Source organism: Xiphophorus maculatus, chromosome 21 (genome assembly GCF_002775205.1).
Source record: "Xiphophorus maculatus strain JP 163 A chromosome 21, X_maculatus-5.0-male, whole genome shotgun sequence".
In the NCBI taxonomy this organism is placed as follows: Eukaryota; Metazoa; Chordata; class Actinopteri; order Cyprinodontiformes; family Poeciliidae; genus Xiphophorus; species Xiphophorus maculatus.
The window spans coordinates 24,421,281-24,435,898 of record NC_036463.1 but is presented as its reverse complement, the minus strand read 5'-3'; the positions used below and the strand labels follow the sequence as shown (position 1 = coordinate 24,435,898).

General features: G+C 49.9%; 2 protein-coding genes across 2 annotated transcripts; both read right to left on the bottom strand.

Annotated features, from left to right (window-relative positions):
- Nucleotides 1–29: 29 nt before the first annotated feature.
- LOC102232407 (zinc finger and BTB domain-containing protein 14-like) lies at nucleotides 30–5,218 on the bottom strand. The gene is made up of 10 exons (XM_005814718.2): nucleotides 5,129–5,218; nucleotides 3,766–3,954; nucleotides 3,525–3,695; nucleotides 3,341–3,436; nucleotides 3,138–3,281; nucleotides 2,814–3,058; nucleotides 2,643–2,728; nucleotides 2,427–2,566; nucleotides 1,757–1,852; nucleotides 30–376 (listed from the first exon to the last, which is right to left on the bottom strand). The coding sequence occupies exons 2-10, from the start codon at nucleotides 3,952–3,954 to the stop codon at nucleotides 236–238; spliced, it is 1,308 nt and encodes a 435-aa protein (XP_005814775.1). The 5' UTR covers nucleotides 5,129–5,218; the 3' UTR covers nucleotides 30–235.
- Nucleotides 5,219–9,382: 4,164 nt separating this feature from the next.
- Nucleotides 9,383–14,218, bottom strand: LOC102232671 (guanine nucleotide-binding protein G(olf) subunit alpha-like). Its single transcript, XM_005814719.2, has 12 exons — nucleotides 13,582–14,218; nucleotides 13,335–13,407; nucleotides 13,212–13,266; nucleotides 12,943–13,062; nucleotides 10,941–11,038; nucleotides 10,781–10,835; nucleotides 10,641–10,714; nucleotides 10,514–10,572; nucleotides 10,326–10,446; nucleotides 10,110–10,240; nucleotides 9,965–10,032; nucleotides 9,383–9,864 (listed from the first exon to the last, which is right to left on the bottom strand). The coding sequence occupies exons 1-12, from the start codon at nucleotides 13,715–13,717 to the stop codon at nucleotides 9,718–9,720; spliced, it is 1,137 nt and encodes a 378-aa protein (XP_005814776.1). The 5' UTR covers nucleotides 13,718–14,218; the 3' UTR covers nucleotides 9,383–9,717.
- Between the last annotated feature and the right edge of the window lie 400 nt (nucleotides 14,219–14,618).

Sequence of the window (14,618 nt, the reverse complement as noted above, 5' to 3'; positions counted from 1 at the left end):
TGCCGAGGGCAGCAAACGTTCACACTGGGTTAGAAAAACATTTTATTTCATGATTTCATCCCATCGTCTATCTGATGACATCATCACACGAGTTCTGCACAACATGGCAGCTCTGCTCATGAAACTGAGCAGAACCGCTTCATAAAATCCACAGGGTCAGAGTTCCAGTGGGCTGAGGTCAGGGGTCACCTCAGGGCAGGGAGGTCAGGTCAGAGTGGGAGCTGTCCTCCAGGTGTTAGGAGCAGCTGATGTTCTCCAGGTGCTGCTCCTCGGCAGCCATGGCGGCGGCCTGCAGCGTCTCCGTGTCGCTCTGCAGCGGGTTCAGCTGCTTCCTCTCGCTGTGCATGTTGTTCTCATGGCGCTTCAGGTCCGACGCCTGGAACAGCAGAGAGACGTGGGTCAGAACCGCTCAGAACCGGTCCGAACAGCGACAGCGGTGAACGGCAGAAACTGGGCGGGGCTCTCGGGTGGTCTCCATGGAAACCCTGCCAGGCGTATGAATACTTCTGGCCTCACCTGTAGATAAACGCTGCAGTGCTAATTTACTCGGCTGTTTTGTTAGCTGTCAGTTGAAATTCAACATCGTTGAAGTTTTTATCATTAGCTGGTTTTGAGACGTTTCTATTCATGCTCTTATTTTGAAGTTTACCAGATCCACTTCCTCTCATCATCACCGTTTCCACCTGTAATGCAGCGCAGCAAATGACTGCTGTTGTTAATTAGGCTAAATTAGCAACACAGTTAGCGAAAGTCAACAACTATAAAACTGAAACTAGTGAAACGTTTGACCCAAAATCCCTTCTGAGGCGCAAACTGTACAGGAAGGCGTGGAATGACAGACAGAGCCCTGCTGGGGGCGCTATGCTAAGTTGTAGCTAATGTGTTATTGGCCCTCGGTGGGTATCAACATATTAGAAGCTAGCGCTTAGCTCCTACTAAATACTGTGTTCATATAGCAGAGCTAACATTTTTGATTAGCTCTTTAGCGTTAGCAGAGTTAATATTTAAGGTTAGCTCCTTAAGGTAATGAAACTGTGTATAATTAGCGGTTTGGTGTTAGCAGAGCTAACATTCATGGTTAGCGCTTTAGGGTTAGCACAGCTAACTTTTAGTTAGCGGTACCCGCCGCTGCAGAACAGACGGAAAATAAGTATTTGATCCCTTAGCAGCCAGTCATGTTGCCGTCATGCCGGGCCAGCCAGTACCGGTCCAGGCCCGGACCAGGCCCGTCTGAAGGGCCGCGCTCCTGGACGACCCAGAGGAGGTCCAGCAAGACCAGAACAGAACCTTCTGGTACAAAGTCCAGAGAGCTCTGGAGGGGGGCAGAAGGTCCAGTTGCCTAGCAACAGAGCTGAAACCTGAACAGTGTGGCGCGGATCAGCATGGAGGAGTGGACCAGAACCACAGGAGCCGTCGGACTTCAAAGGTTCTGGGTTCTAGTTTCCTACTGGACCAGATCCTGATTTTCTGTAATAAAATGGTTAAAAATGAATGAAAAATGAATCCAGTGTGGTTTTCTGGATTATTTCTGGATCTGTCAGCTGAGGATGATCAATGAGTTCTAGGTTCTTTGAAGGGAACCAGAACCATCAGCACTGGGTCAAATTCTAATATGAACACATGAATCCTGCTGGTTCTGCTCAAAATGGGATCAAAGTTCATCCTTCTCTCCAACTATCATTAAGGTCCTGATGGAGGTCAACCTGCTTTAACCTCCAGAACCAGAACCTTCACTGTGTTCTACTGGGTCTGGTACCTTGGCGAAGGCCTTGGTGCAGGACGGACAGACAAAAGGTTTCTCTCCTCGGTGTCTCCTCTCGTGGTCCTTCAGGTGAGACTTGTGTTTAAAGGCCTGCAGAGAGAGACGAGTCAGAAACGACTGAGCTGCAGGTTCAATATTTACTGCCCTCTACTGGTTCCTACTGCCCTCTACTGGTTCCTACTGCCCTCTACTGGTTCCTACTGCCCTCTACTGGTTCCTACTGCCCTTTACTGGTTCCTACTGCCCTCTACTGGTTTCTACTGGTCCCTACTGCCCTCTACTGGTTCCTACTGGTCCCTACTGCCCTCTACTGGTTCCTACTGCCCTCTACTGGTTCCTACTGGTCCCTACTGCCCTCTACTGGTTTCTACTGATTCCTACTGGTCCCTACTACCCTCTACTGGTCCCTACTGAGCTCTACTGGTCTCTGCTGCCCCCTGCTGGTTCCTAACGGACCCCACCTCTCCTCCCAAGGAGTCCTTTAGGGTCTGTTTAGGGTCCCTGCTGTTTCTCCTCTAAATAAATCAATCTGGGATCTACTACTTCTGTCTGCAGACGGTTCAACTTCATGCTTCAGAACGCCGAAACCAAACCAGAGCTTTCCCATGATTCAACTCCTCTGGATGGTGACACCATCATCATCATCAATCTCAGGTGAGCTCACCTTGTCACACATCTGGCAGGCGAAGGGCCTCTCGTTGCTGTGGACTCGCTCATGTTTCTTCAGGTCCGGAGCTCGAATGAACGACTTCCCACAAACGTCACACCTGTAGGGCTTGAAGCCCGTGTGGATCTTCAGGTGTTCTGGAGCAGACAGCAGGTGGGGGCGGAGTCAGACAGCCAGTTAGTGGCGGCAAGGAAGCAGGTGTGCCGGTGTTACCTTTCAGGTGAGCGTGTGTGGTGAAGGCCTTGGAGCAGATCTCACAGGCGAACGGCCGCTCTGCCGAGTGCAGCTTCTCGTGTTTCCTGTGGAAAGAACACGTGGGATCAGGTGAGTCCGCGCCGCGCCGCGCTCACCGGGCCGCGCCGTGTGGACCAGGTGCCACCGTACCTGAGTCTGCTCTCGTCCAGGAAGGTCTTCCCACACACCTGGCAGGCCAGCTGCTCGCGGTGTCCGTACAGCAGGTACTCGAACTTCATGTCGGCGGCGGCGGCCGACCAGCCGGGCGCCGCCTCGTCCTTCACCTCGCCTATGCTGTCCGTGAAGGTCAGCGTCTGGGTGGCGTGATGCTCCGCCCCAAGCTCCTTAGGCTCCGCCTCCATCTCCGTCACCACGTCCTGGTCGTAGCAGGACACCTGAAGGGAGACGACACAGGTTACCATGGACGGCTTCTGACAGGGAGGGGTTCCGACAGAAACAGGTGGGGTGGGGCACCTTGTGAACATCCTCATTGGTCAGCTCCTTCAAGATGGCTTCCTGCACATGCAGCGCAGCGTTGGGAGACTTGTCCAGCTCCTGATTGGTGGATGCCTCCACCAGGTCGTCTGCGCCCGGGGCGTCATCGTGCTCGCCCAGCTCCTGTGGAAGCGACCAATCAGATCGGAGGACGGCAGCTGATTGGCTGCTGATGGATTTACCTCAGAGTCTGCAGCCAGCTGGGCTTCAGGGGGCAGCGCCATCTTTACGATGTCATACGGGAACTTCTCCTTGTCGTCTGACGACACGTCACGCTTCTGATGAAGCACATCATCATCATCATCATCATTCTTTGATGTCTGACAGAACCACCTGAGTGTTTCCCCCCGGTGGGTCGGGCGTTACCTGGGAGCAGAGCTTGTCCAGGAAGCGGATGCCGAGGATCTGTCCCGATGACATCATCAGGTTGACGTCCTTCTTCTTGACAGAGATCTTGGCCGTGTACATGTAGTTCAGGACCTCCTCAAAGATGTCGGAGCGGATGAAGTCGATCTCGATGACGGACGAGTTGTCCACCTGAGGACACGGGGTCAGGTGAGAACCGGAGCCTACCGGCCCACCGACGGGCGCAGTCGGAGTGCGCTACCTCGTGCTTCTTGAAGAGCTTCTTGAAGTAGTTGGAGCAGGCGGCCAGGACGCAGCGGTGAGCGCGGAACTTGACGTCTTCGACCACCACGGCGATGTCGCAGTGCTCGCCCTCCAGCCGCTGCTCGTTCAGCAGCTTCAGGAAGATGCTCTTGTGTTCATCGTCCACGTACTTCACCGTCTCCGTCATCTGACAACCAGGGACACTAGAGGTGGTCAGTACCGGAACCAGAACCTTTGGGAACCAGGGACACTAGAGGTGGACTTTAATTAACTCTCATGTATCTGCCAAAGTCAAAGAGAACCAGGTTCTTTTCCTGGACCAGAACCACATCTCCCAGGTCCAGACTCAACCCAGCCATGTCGCAGCTTCTTCATCACCGTCTCAGGTCCAGGAATAGAACCGGGTTCTAAAGACAGACGTGGTTCTGTCGGACACTGATGATGGATGGATGAAGATGAGACCTGCCGATCAGGTTCTGATGGAACCATCTCTGCAGAGCGGCCCAGTTATTGTCTCTGACTGAACACCTGCAGGTGGAACATCATCAGAACCACCCTGACCCACCAGGACAGTCCAACCCGACAGTTGGATCTCTGACTGCTACAGACAGTGTCAGTTCCTGTTAGAACCGGGTCAGAACCGTTCAGAACCTCTGTGAGGATCATGTCCTGTGCTGCTCGCGCGTCGTCTGCTTCCTGCTGTCCTCGCGCACTACTACTGGGACGGGCACGCGCTCGGAGCGTGTGCGCGTCCCCTGCAGCGGCAGCAGACGGTCATCAGAACTTATTGGACCAGCTGAGTCCGTGTCTCATTCGGAACCGGGTTCTGATGTGGACTTGGTCCGCTAACCAGCACCGAGGCCTTCTGTGTTTACATTAACCGAACCGGACCGACTTGGGTACCAGAAATAAGGCAGGGTTCGGGACTGTCAGAACTGGATCGGACCCGATGAGGACTAGAGTACAGGTCTGAGGAGGAACCGAACGCGCGGACTGTGTCTCGGAACCAGAGCAGGGCTCGGAGCTCGAACTGGTTAGCTTTATGTAGCTAACATGCTAACCACTCTGATCCGGGCCTAAAGCCTGGCTCCGGCCCAGCCGCTGGTTCCGGCTCGGTTCGGTTCAGCGGTGGCGTATCTGCCGTTGAAACAAGATGGCGGCTCCGTCTGCCGCTCCGCTCCGTGCCCGAGGCGCGCGCTCCGGTCCCCGGGCCTCGCGAGCTGCGGCCCCGACACGCAGGCACGCGAGCGGCGGGGCCGCGGCCTCGGAGCGGAGCTTCAGCGGCCGGGAGCGGCTCGAGAGCGCGCAGGCGGCCCGGTCCTGAAGCGGGAGAGAGCGCGGCGGCCGGAGCGAGCTCTTACCGTGGCCGAGTCCTGTGGGTGTGTCCGCGGCCGCGTGCCGGGCCGTCCGGTCGGCAGGACGCCTGTTGTTGTTTATTGTTGTTGTTTGTGTTGCGGCGGCTGAGGACGAGCGCAGGAGGCCGCGCTTTGCGCCAGCACGCACACTCTGCGGAGGCACGCAGGCAGCGCGCCAAACTGCCCACAGCCTGAGCCACACGGCGCATGCGCCGCGCTGCAGCTCCGAGTCCGAGCTGGACGGTCTAGGTCGGCTCTGGAAGACCCTCAGAACCGGGTCAGAACCAGAGGGTGAACATACCGAACTGATCATTTCAATAAACCAAAATAGTCCAACTAAAGAGCCGCTCCAACATAAACTCGCTCCACAACAATCCTCCAGCAGAACCAGAACCAGATTATTAGGAATTAATCTCCAGATTTTGTATCACTTTTAATCTGACATAAATTATTCAGTTCATTTGAAAAAAATTCTGTTTATTCCAAAGAGAATCTCAGAGCTGTGGGCGGGAAGGATCTCCAGTAGCAGTCCGTCCAGCATCTTTCAGAGGCCTCTGACTGAAGGTTGTTGCTATGACAGTCTCATGGTGTTCATGACATCCAGACAGGAACCATCAGCTGCTGCTGCAGCTCTGCTCCTCTCTCTGCTGGCTCTTCAGCTGATTAATAAAATATGTTTTAAATAAAATCAGCTTCAGATCTTCACAGAAAAACAAAATACACAAACATTTAATGCACTACTAATACACATATATATTTTAAAAATGTTTTAAATGATCCTGCTCAGTGTGCTTTTTGATAACTGCAGTATTAAATGTGATCTTGTCTTTAGTGTGTGTATTAGTCTTCATTTTGTTTTTAATATATTTTTATCTGTGTGAACCTTCATGCCTCCATGTCAGTTTTCTTCTAGTTTTTCCTAGAACATGTTGGAGTTCTCACGGTTATATTCAGATGAATACAAAGTGGAGTAAAACCTGAAACCATGTTATGATCAGTGATTTCATCACCTACAGTTAAATTTATAGTTTTGCTCTGACGATTCTAGATCTTCTAGATCTATAACGACGGATTTTCCCAGTTCCTCTCTCCATTTGAATCTAGATCTGATGTATAGATGCATCTCTACTGCATGTATCTAGTTATAAAGTCACCTGTCGTTTCAGTTCTCTTACATTAATATTTTACTCAGATTACTAATGGAACTATAGAAACAGTGAAGAATTAAAACCTTGTAATCAGGTGCCGCATATCTTGCAATATTTAGCTTACAAATTAAATATTGAGGTTGGAGATAAATGTTAAGTTACTAAGGCATATCTTGCAAACTGAATAGATTTTTATGCGTTTCTGCAACAAATAATGCGGCGCTGACGTCACATATATTATTGTTTCGCCACGCAGTGGAAGAAAAATGCCTAATATAGACCCTTTTCACATGACGTCACACAACTTCCGTTTTGGCTCGAAGCTGTGTATCCTTAGTTCCGGTGTACATAGTAAGTAATGATAAAGTTGTCTATTTCATATATATATATATATATGACATATATATATATATATATATATATATATATATATATATATATATATATATATATATATAGAGAGAGAGAGAGAGAGAGAGAGAGATGTATAAATCTGACAGCATATGTTGATCAGACAGATCACCGGAGCATGGAGTTTACACAGTCTCTAAAACATTTGCCTAAAATAAGATTTGAAGATATATCACGATTTGCAAACCAGTTCTCTCTGACAAAAAAAATCTAAATTAGACAAAGGCTACAAATTCTTCACCGAACAATACCTGTTTGACTATGAAGGTAGGTATTTTTGTTTTGCGTAACCGTTAGCTTAGCATTAGTGAATTTTGTTAGCTAGCTAACTACGTGACATAACTGTTCCTTAACCAGAACTTTTTACTGTTTTTGAACTCTAACGTTTTAGGCTCTAATCTTGATCAGATTATTAAATTATAGACTGGAGTTGCCACTCATCCCATAAAATAGGGATTTGTTTGTTATAAGCAGAGATGTCCGGTGCCGCCGCTGCTTTGTAATGCCTTTAATCGGACCACTTTTTCGGTAACGAATAATCTAACGAGTTCGTATTTCAAATCCAGTAATCAGATTAAAGTTATTTATCCAAATCATTGCACATTAATATTTTCTTGTGTATTTATTTTTATTCCTTCTTTGCGTCTTTGGGAGAGACTCTGTGACAGTTAGCAGTGACAGTGTATATGTTTCCTAACTGTGGCTAAAGCTGCTGCTAGCTGGTTTACTCATGATCGGAAGCTGGTTCCTTTGAATACAGTTGGAGAATGGTAAATTGACAATGACTGATAACGGTTATCTAACACGTAAACACCGTTTTATAAAATACAGAGAGTGAACCTCTAACGTTACAGCGCTGACAGGCGGCCGTGTATATCTTTCCTAACTGTGGCTAAAGCTGCTGCTAGGTGGTTTACTCTCCGATCGGAGGCTGTTTATTTTATACACAGATAGAGAATGGTGAATTTACAATGATTAGTAACAGCTATCTAACACTTAAATGCTGTTATTATTAAACTTACCTTTTATTATATCCTTAAGATTATGAGAATGCGGGAAGTTTTCAGCTTGGTTCCCAAGGCAAAATCACACCGGAAGTAAAGATACCCAGTTTTGAGTTATGGCGGCCATTGTCTGACGTCACTGTGAAAAGGGTCTATTGGAGAGGAGCTGATTTCTGACTTTTTTCAGACGTTTTAGAATAAAACTGCTCCGACATGTTAAGTTGCAAAGGAGAAAGATGGATGTCAGCTGTTTTACCCTGGCTATCCCTCGCCAATATGGAGGCACAAGCATCCAAATACTGGCTTGAACACGATTCCCAGTCGACATTATCTTGAGTTTATTAACTTGACTTTCTAAGGCTGTATTCAAAAGCAGTCTAACCTCACGGTCTGTCCACACAAATGAATCTCATTCCCCAACAGGAAATCGTGGATGTTCTGAATGATTGTGGTTGCGACAGGTTTTAGCTTCGCCCTACATCGCCCCCTATGGGTTCGGCATGTTTAAAACAACTCAATACTTAATTTTTATAAAAACTAATATCTCCGCGACATTGTTTTAAATGGACAAGACTTAACTGTAGGAGTTTTCTCTAAGTTCTTAAGTTCCAGCTTTCATTTCTGCTTGTTGGCAAGTACATTTACAGATTAAATAAATATGAAGGCCTCAGCTAGCTGGTTTGTAAACTAAATAACTAGCTTAGAGCCAACTAAATATTTAGCAAGCTCAGTAATTACTTCGTTAGCAAGCTGTATATTTAGGTATGACCTAGCAAAATATTTAGCTTACAAATTAAATATTGAGGTTGGAGATAAATGTTAAGTTAGTAAGGCATATCTTCAAACTAAGGATTTATCTTTTTACCTAAATATGTTGCTAGCAAGCTAAATGTTTAGCTTGATAGCTAAATAGTTTGAAACTGACAGGATAACATGTTTAAAATATGACTTTGAAGAATTAACCCCCATTCTTTTCTCTTATGACAGATTAAATAGCCAAAGTTACTGCTTTTATTTTTGTGTGGGTAAGTTTACAAACCGCATCCATGTTTAGTCCGTTTATCGGTTAGAGGAGCAGACGGGCCAATAATGGACCTAGATCTACTAGTACCATTTGTTTTGATCCGTGTGAACTGAGCAGCACCAGCATTTCTCTCCTTCCATCTCTGATATTTTTGGAACCGATCCATTCAAATAAAGTGGGAGACCAAGTGATGGTCCGACCCGCTCAGACAGAACCAGAACCTTCAGAATCTGAGGAACCTCTGACTCTGTTTGGTTCTAGATCAGAACCACAGAGAAACCGTGGCTCACATCGACTCCAGAACCTCTGCATCAGTCGGACCCATAATGCACTGCTTTGATTTTAGAGAAGAGCTTTAATTTTGAAAGAACCTCCTGGTTCTGAGTGCTGTTCTTCCAGAGGAAGCGGACCTCCTCACTGCAGCCTGATTTCGTCAGGTCCAAAGCTGAGCTGAGGTTCTGAGTTCTGCAGCTTTCGTTCTCGAGCTAAACCTGTCAAACGGTCCGGTTTGGTTCTGAACGGTGGCCCTTGTTGTCTGCAGAGAAATTATATTCATCATCACACTTCTAGTTTGAGTACTCTGTCTGGTCTTGTACTGTCCAAGTAGAACCGGGTCTTTTCGGACCTCAGATGCTGAGGAAGAACAGACATCAATGCACTGATAAATCCTCTTTAATGCTAATAAACAAACTCAGCAGATCAACTTCCTGTTTTTATAAATGAGCTCTAAGACCTGATTGGTTAAAAAGTGACATCATCTGAAAACAGCCAATCAGCAACAGGCTATAACTGAACTCAAAATCTTAACATGGAAAAATATTTTAATAAAATGGTTGTACTCTGTCAGCCTGTACACTACACTACCCATAATGCTCTGCATAACCCTGAACTTTTGAATCATAACCACTACATACTCTCTGATTTTCTCCTTTCTACTCTAAACATGAAGAAGTCTGCATTGAAGGGTTAACAGGAAGTGACGGAGTCATGGCAGGGACCAGCAGCCAATCACAGCAGCTCGTACTGACGCAGGTGCATGCGCTGGATGATGTCACGACAGTCGTTGAAGACGCGGCGGATGTTCTCCGTGTCGATGGCGCAGGTGAAGTGAGGGTAGCAGTAATGTTTCCCGTCAGCGCTGGCCGTGCTGATCCTCTGGAACATATAGGAGGGAACACGTTAGAGTGAACACATTAAGAGGGAACACGTTGGAGGGAACTCGTCAGTTCCCTGACCACCATCGAAGGGTTTTTACCAGGAACTCGTCTCTGATGAAGAACTTTGCTCGGGTCACTGTGGGGTCTTCGCCGACATCTGGAACAGCTGGAAAACAGACATGGATGTTAGGAAGCACTCCATGTTCCTCACATGTCCATCAGCACATGTGTGTCCGCTCTTACACTCAGGAGGAACCTGGTAGTTGGTATATTCTGGGAAATAATCTTCCAGCTTGGACTTCCCGGCCAGGATCTTGTCAGCCAGGACGTCCTGCTTGTTGAGGAACAGAATCACAGAGATGGTCTTCAGGAACCTGCAGCCAATCACAGAGCACATGAAGGTTAACGCAGCCAACCACAGGTCAGATAGCTGAGGCAGCTGTTCAGAACCACCAGCACCTGTTGGTCCAGATGGACCTGAACAGGTCCAGGGACTCTCTGAGGCGGTTGGTGGAGTTGTCCTCCCTGATGACCATGTTGTAGCTGCTGCTGGCCGCTACGAAGATGATGGCCGTCACATCTGAGGGAACCAAACCGGGCTGAGTTCTGCTGGCACTCAGGTCACTGATTAATGCTGCTGCTCTTACCGTTGAAGCACTGGATCCACTTCCTGCGCTCATCCCTCTGACCTCCTACATCAAACATACTGACACACACACACATTTCATTTCCTGCTCAGAACACGGTGGTTCTGACCTCAGATCCAGAACTTACTGGAAGTTGACTTTGTCCACCTGAAACCTGGTCTCAAAAATCCCAGATGTCAGCACCCTGCAGCGCAGCAAGTCCTGCAGAAGAAGAAGAGTGAGGCAGAGCCAAAGTGGAAGCTGCAGCCTGATTGGCTGGTCTCTGACCTGGTCAGTAGGCGTGTAGTCTGTCTTCCTGACAGAGTCCAACCGGTCCAGGAAGCTGAAACCCAGAACACATGAGGATCAGTAAAAAGCTTTAAAATGTCTCCTAAACACCTGTGACATCACAGTAAAGGTGGGAGGGCTTAATGCTCAAGGTCCTTACTACTTGGCGCAGTCGATCAGCTGGTATTCATTGGAGCGTTCAAAGCACGCCTTGATGCCGTCGTCCTCCCACAGCTTCTGGGTGTGCTCAAAGAAGTCCTGCCAGAACCCGAGAGAGAGCTGTGAGCGCCCCCTGCATGCTGCAGAGGGACACAGCAGCACCTGGTTCAGAGGGGGATCGGACCACATCAGAGGTGGTCCTGATGAGTCACCCTGGTCTTACTAACCATCAGATGCTCTGGTGACTGCCTGCTTACTCCATTCTGGGAACGACAAACTTCTTGTAGTTCTGATCCATTCATCCCTTCAACCTTCCAAACCAGAGCCTTCCTTATTGGACCTTTGAATCTCATTTTCTACCAGGACCTTAGTTCTAACCGGCTCGCCTTTGGTGGAACCAAGTAGGACCAGTCTGTCTTTATGACCTCCTGTTGGTACCAAAGATCCCAGTTAAACTTGGTCTGTTCTGTCTCAACCACACTGGTTCATGCTTGAGTGCCAGACAATTCTCCACAAGGACGGTTCTCAGCCCAGCCTGGACCGTCTCCAGATGTTGGTCAGAAGAAACAGTGACAAGAAAACGGAGCATCAATGGGAGTGGCCTGTTTACAGTTGTGACCCGACCGCAGGAGAGATCGATAGAGAACGAAGAAAACAGACAGAGAATGAAGGCCTCTGTCTGGAAGAGCCTGAAGACCAGCTTTGTCAAACTGGACTGCCTCTAAATGACAAGTGTCACCAGGTCCATGGGTACGACGGGTCAGGGGTACGACAGGTCAGCGGTACGACGGGTCAGCGGTACGACGGGTCAGGGGTATGACGGGTTAGCGGTACGACGGGTTAGCATTACGACAGGTTAGCAGTACGACGGGTCAGCAGTATGAAGGGTCAGAGGTACGACGGGTCAGGGGTACGAAGGTTCAGCGGTACGACGAGTCAGGGGTACGAAGGGTTAGCGGTACAACGGGTTAGCGGTACGACGGGTCAGCGGTACGACGGGTCAGTGGTACGACGGGTCAGGGGTACGACGGGTCAGGGGTACGAAGGAAGGGTCAGGGGTACGAAGGAAGGGTCAGCGGTACGACAGGTCAGGGGTACGAAGGGTCAGCGGTACGACGGGTCAGGGGTACGACGGGTCAGGGGTACGACGGGTCAGGGGTACGAAGGGTCAGCGGTACGACGGGTCAGGGGTACGAAGGGTCAGCGGTATGACGGGTCAGGGGTACGACGGGTCAGCGGTACGACGGGTCAGGGCTACGAAGGGTTAGCGGTACGACGGGTCAGCGGTACGACGGGTCAGCGGTACGACGGGTCAGCGGTACGACGGGTCAGCTATACGACAACTCCACGTGTATGTAGATATAAACGGCCCAGAGGTTCTAGAGGTGAATGTCTTCTCCTATAATGGCTGGGTCTGTGTGAAGGCTCCTGATTGGATGGCAGCAACAACAGTGTGAGCAGCATAGTGTCTCATGAACCAATCAGCAGACCATAGAGGAAGAGTGAACACTTCTTTGGTGTGTGAGGTCCTGGGAGATGAGCTGTTTAGATAATGAGGCCTCAGGCGACTCTCAGCTGTGTGCGTCTCCGGTGAACTGGTTACATCATGTCATTACTGTCATTACAACAAACAAGCAGGTCTCCTGGTGCAGCCTGAAGCACTTCAACCCGTCTACCTGTTCAGGACGGGGTGTTACCTGTGTGTGTGTGTGTTTCCTTTTAGGTCTCCTTTGTTGCTGCAGGAAATATTAACGGAAACTTTCAACGTTTCCACTGGAGCAGGAAACAACTCAAACACCGTGAACCCAAACCATCAGAACCAAACAATCCGACCCAAACCAAGTAGTGAGGAGAATGATTAGACCTGGTTCTGAGGGGAAGTAGAGGTTCCGCTGATCAGAGATCAATAACCCACTCAGACCCTCCGACCTGCCGCCTCTGCTGCAGACACACCTGAGTGACATCACAGCTCACATGACTCACCTGTGTAGGTGTGGTTTTACCTCCGTGTAATCGAAGTCTGAAAGCGGAGAGATGCTCTTTATGTAGTCCACTCTGAACTGGTTGCCAGGGTTACCCAGAGGGACGGGCGGAGTCAGCGCGCTCATGGCCGACACGATGGTCTGAAACAAAGAGAAGCTGATTGGCCGATGGAGCTGACGGTCAGGACGAGGGCGGAGACATGTCCACCTTGAGGACCAGGTCCCGGTGGAGCCAGGACACAGTCATGACCCTGATGACCTTCATGACCCTGTGCTCCAGTCAGACTTACCACGATGGCGTCCTTCACGTTCTTCCTGATGTCCTGGATCTTCTGCTGCTTCTCTCTGGGAACAAACCAGAGTTCATGACAACGGGTTTGGTCTAGACCCGGTTTCCACAAACCCAGACTCACTCAGCGTTGAAACCGTCCACATGGAGAATCTTCATCTGCTTCACGATGGTGCTTTTACCTGATTCTCCTGCACCTGCACAACCACAGAGAGGACAGGTGGACAGAGAGGAGGACAGACAGGGGGACCAACAGGGGGCAGAGAGGACAGAGGAGAACAAATGAAGCCTGGACCGTCAAGATCCCAACAGGTAGAGGGACAGGTGGACAGAGACAGACAGACAGACAGACAGGTGGACAGGTGTGTCACCCAGCAGCAGCAGGCGGTGTGTTGCTTTGTACGCTTGTCTCTCCTTCTGCAGCTGCTTCTCGATCTTCTTGTTCGCTTCTCTTTTGGCCTTTTCGTCGAGTCGCTCTTCGTCCGTCTTCCCGCCTAAACAACCCATCTCTACTGGAACCACTGGAACCAGAACCGGGTCAGAGATGAGACTGGTCAGGATGGGAGTCCAGTAGGACCAGAACAGGCTACCAGTTCAGCACATTAAAGCAGTTAGAGACCCAGTAGAACCATCTGGACTCTGCTCTGGTTCTGGCCCGTTTGGGACATCAGAACCTTCCAGCTACAAACGGGTCGCAGCAGAATCTAAATGGACCCAGTATGGCGGCAGCTGTGGTCCCAGTGGACTGACCTGTAGCTGCTGGGAATCAACGACCCGTCTAGCCTTCAAGTCCGGTTCTGCTCGTCCATCCAAGTCCACAGAGACGGATCACAGAAGCGGTGGCAGCATGGTCCGATCTGCGGTCTGGTCCGGTTCAGAGAGGAGCTGCTGCAGGTTGTGTGATGTTTGCTGAGTGAAACACCTGAGCAGCTCTGCCTCGCCCCGACGGCGCCTCATTAGTCGTCTTCTTCTTCTGCTGCTCTTTGGGGATTTCTCTGTTTGGCTCTGAGCTGCTTGACAACCAGCAACAGAATCACAAACAGCTTTGGACCTTCTGCGGGGGGCGGGGCTGCGGGGGGCGGGGCTGCAGGGGGCGGGGCGTCCCGCTGCGTCCTCATGTCCTGCACAGGTCACCAGCAGGTTCCTGAGCCACGGAGACTTGCAGGACACGCTGTGGACATCCCCACTGTCCACAGCGTGTCCTGTGGGTTCTGATGAAGACCAGTCCGGTTTGGTTCTGCCGGGTCAGCTTGCGGTGCTGCTGCCCCCTGCTGTCAGGGTGTTGGTACGGCCTGATGGAGGCTCCCCTCCGCTGCAGAGACCAGCTCTCCCTCTGGTGGTCGGCTGTAGCCACTACGCCACGCATCACCACGGCAACCAGCATCAGCACCAGCAACCAACATCACCA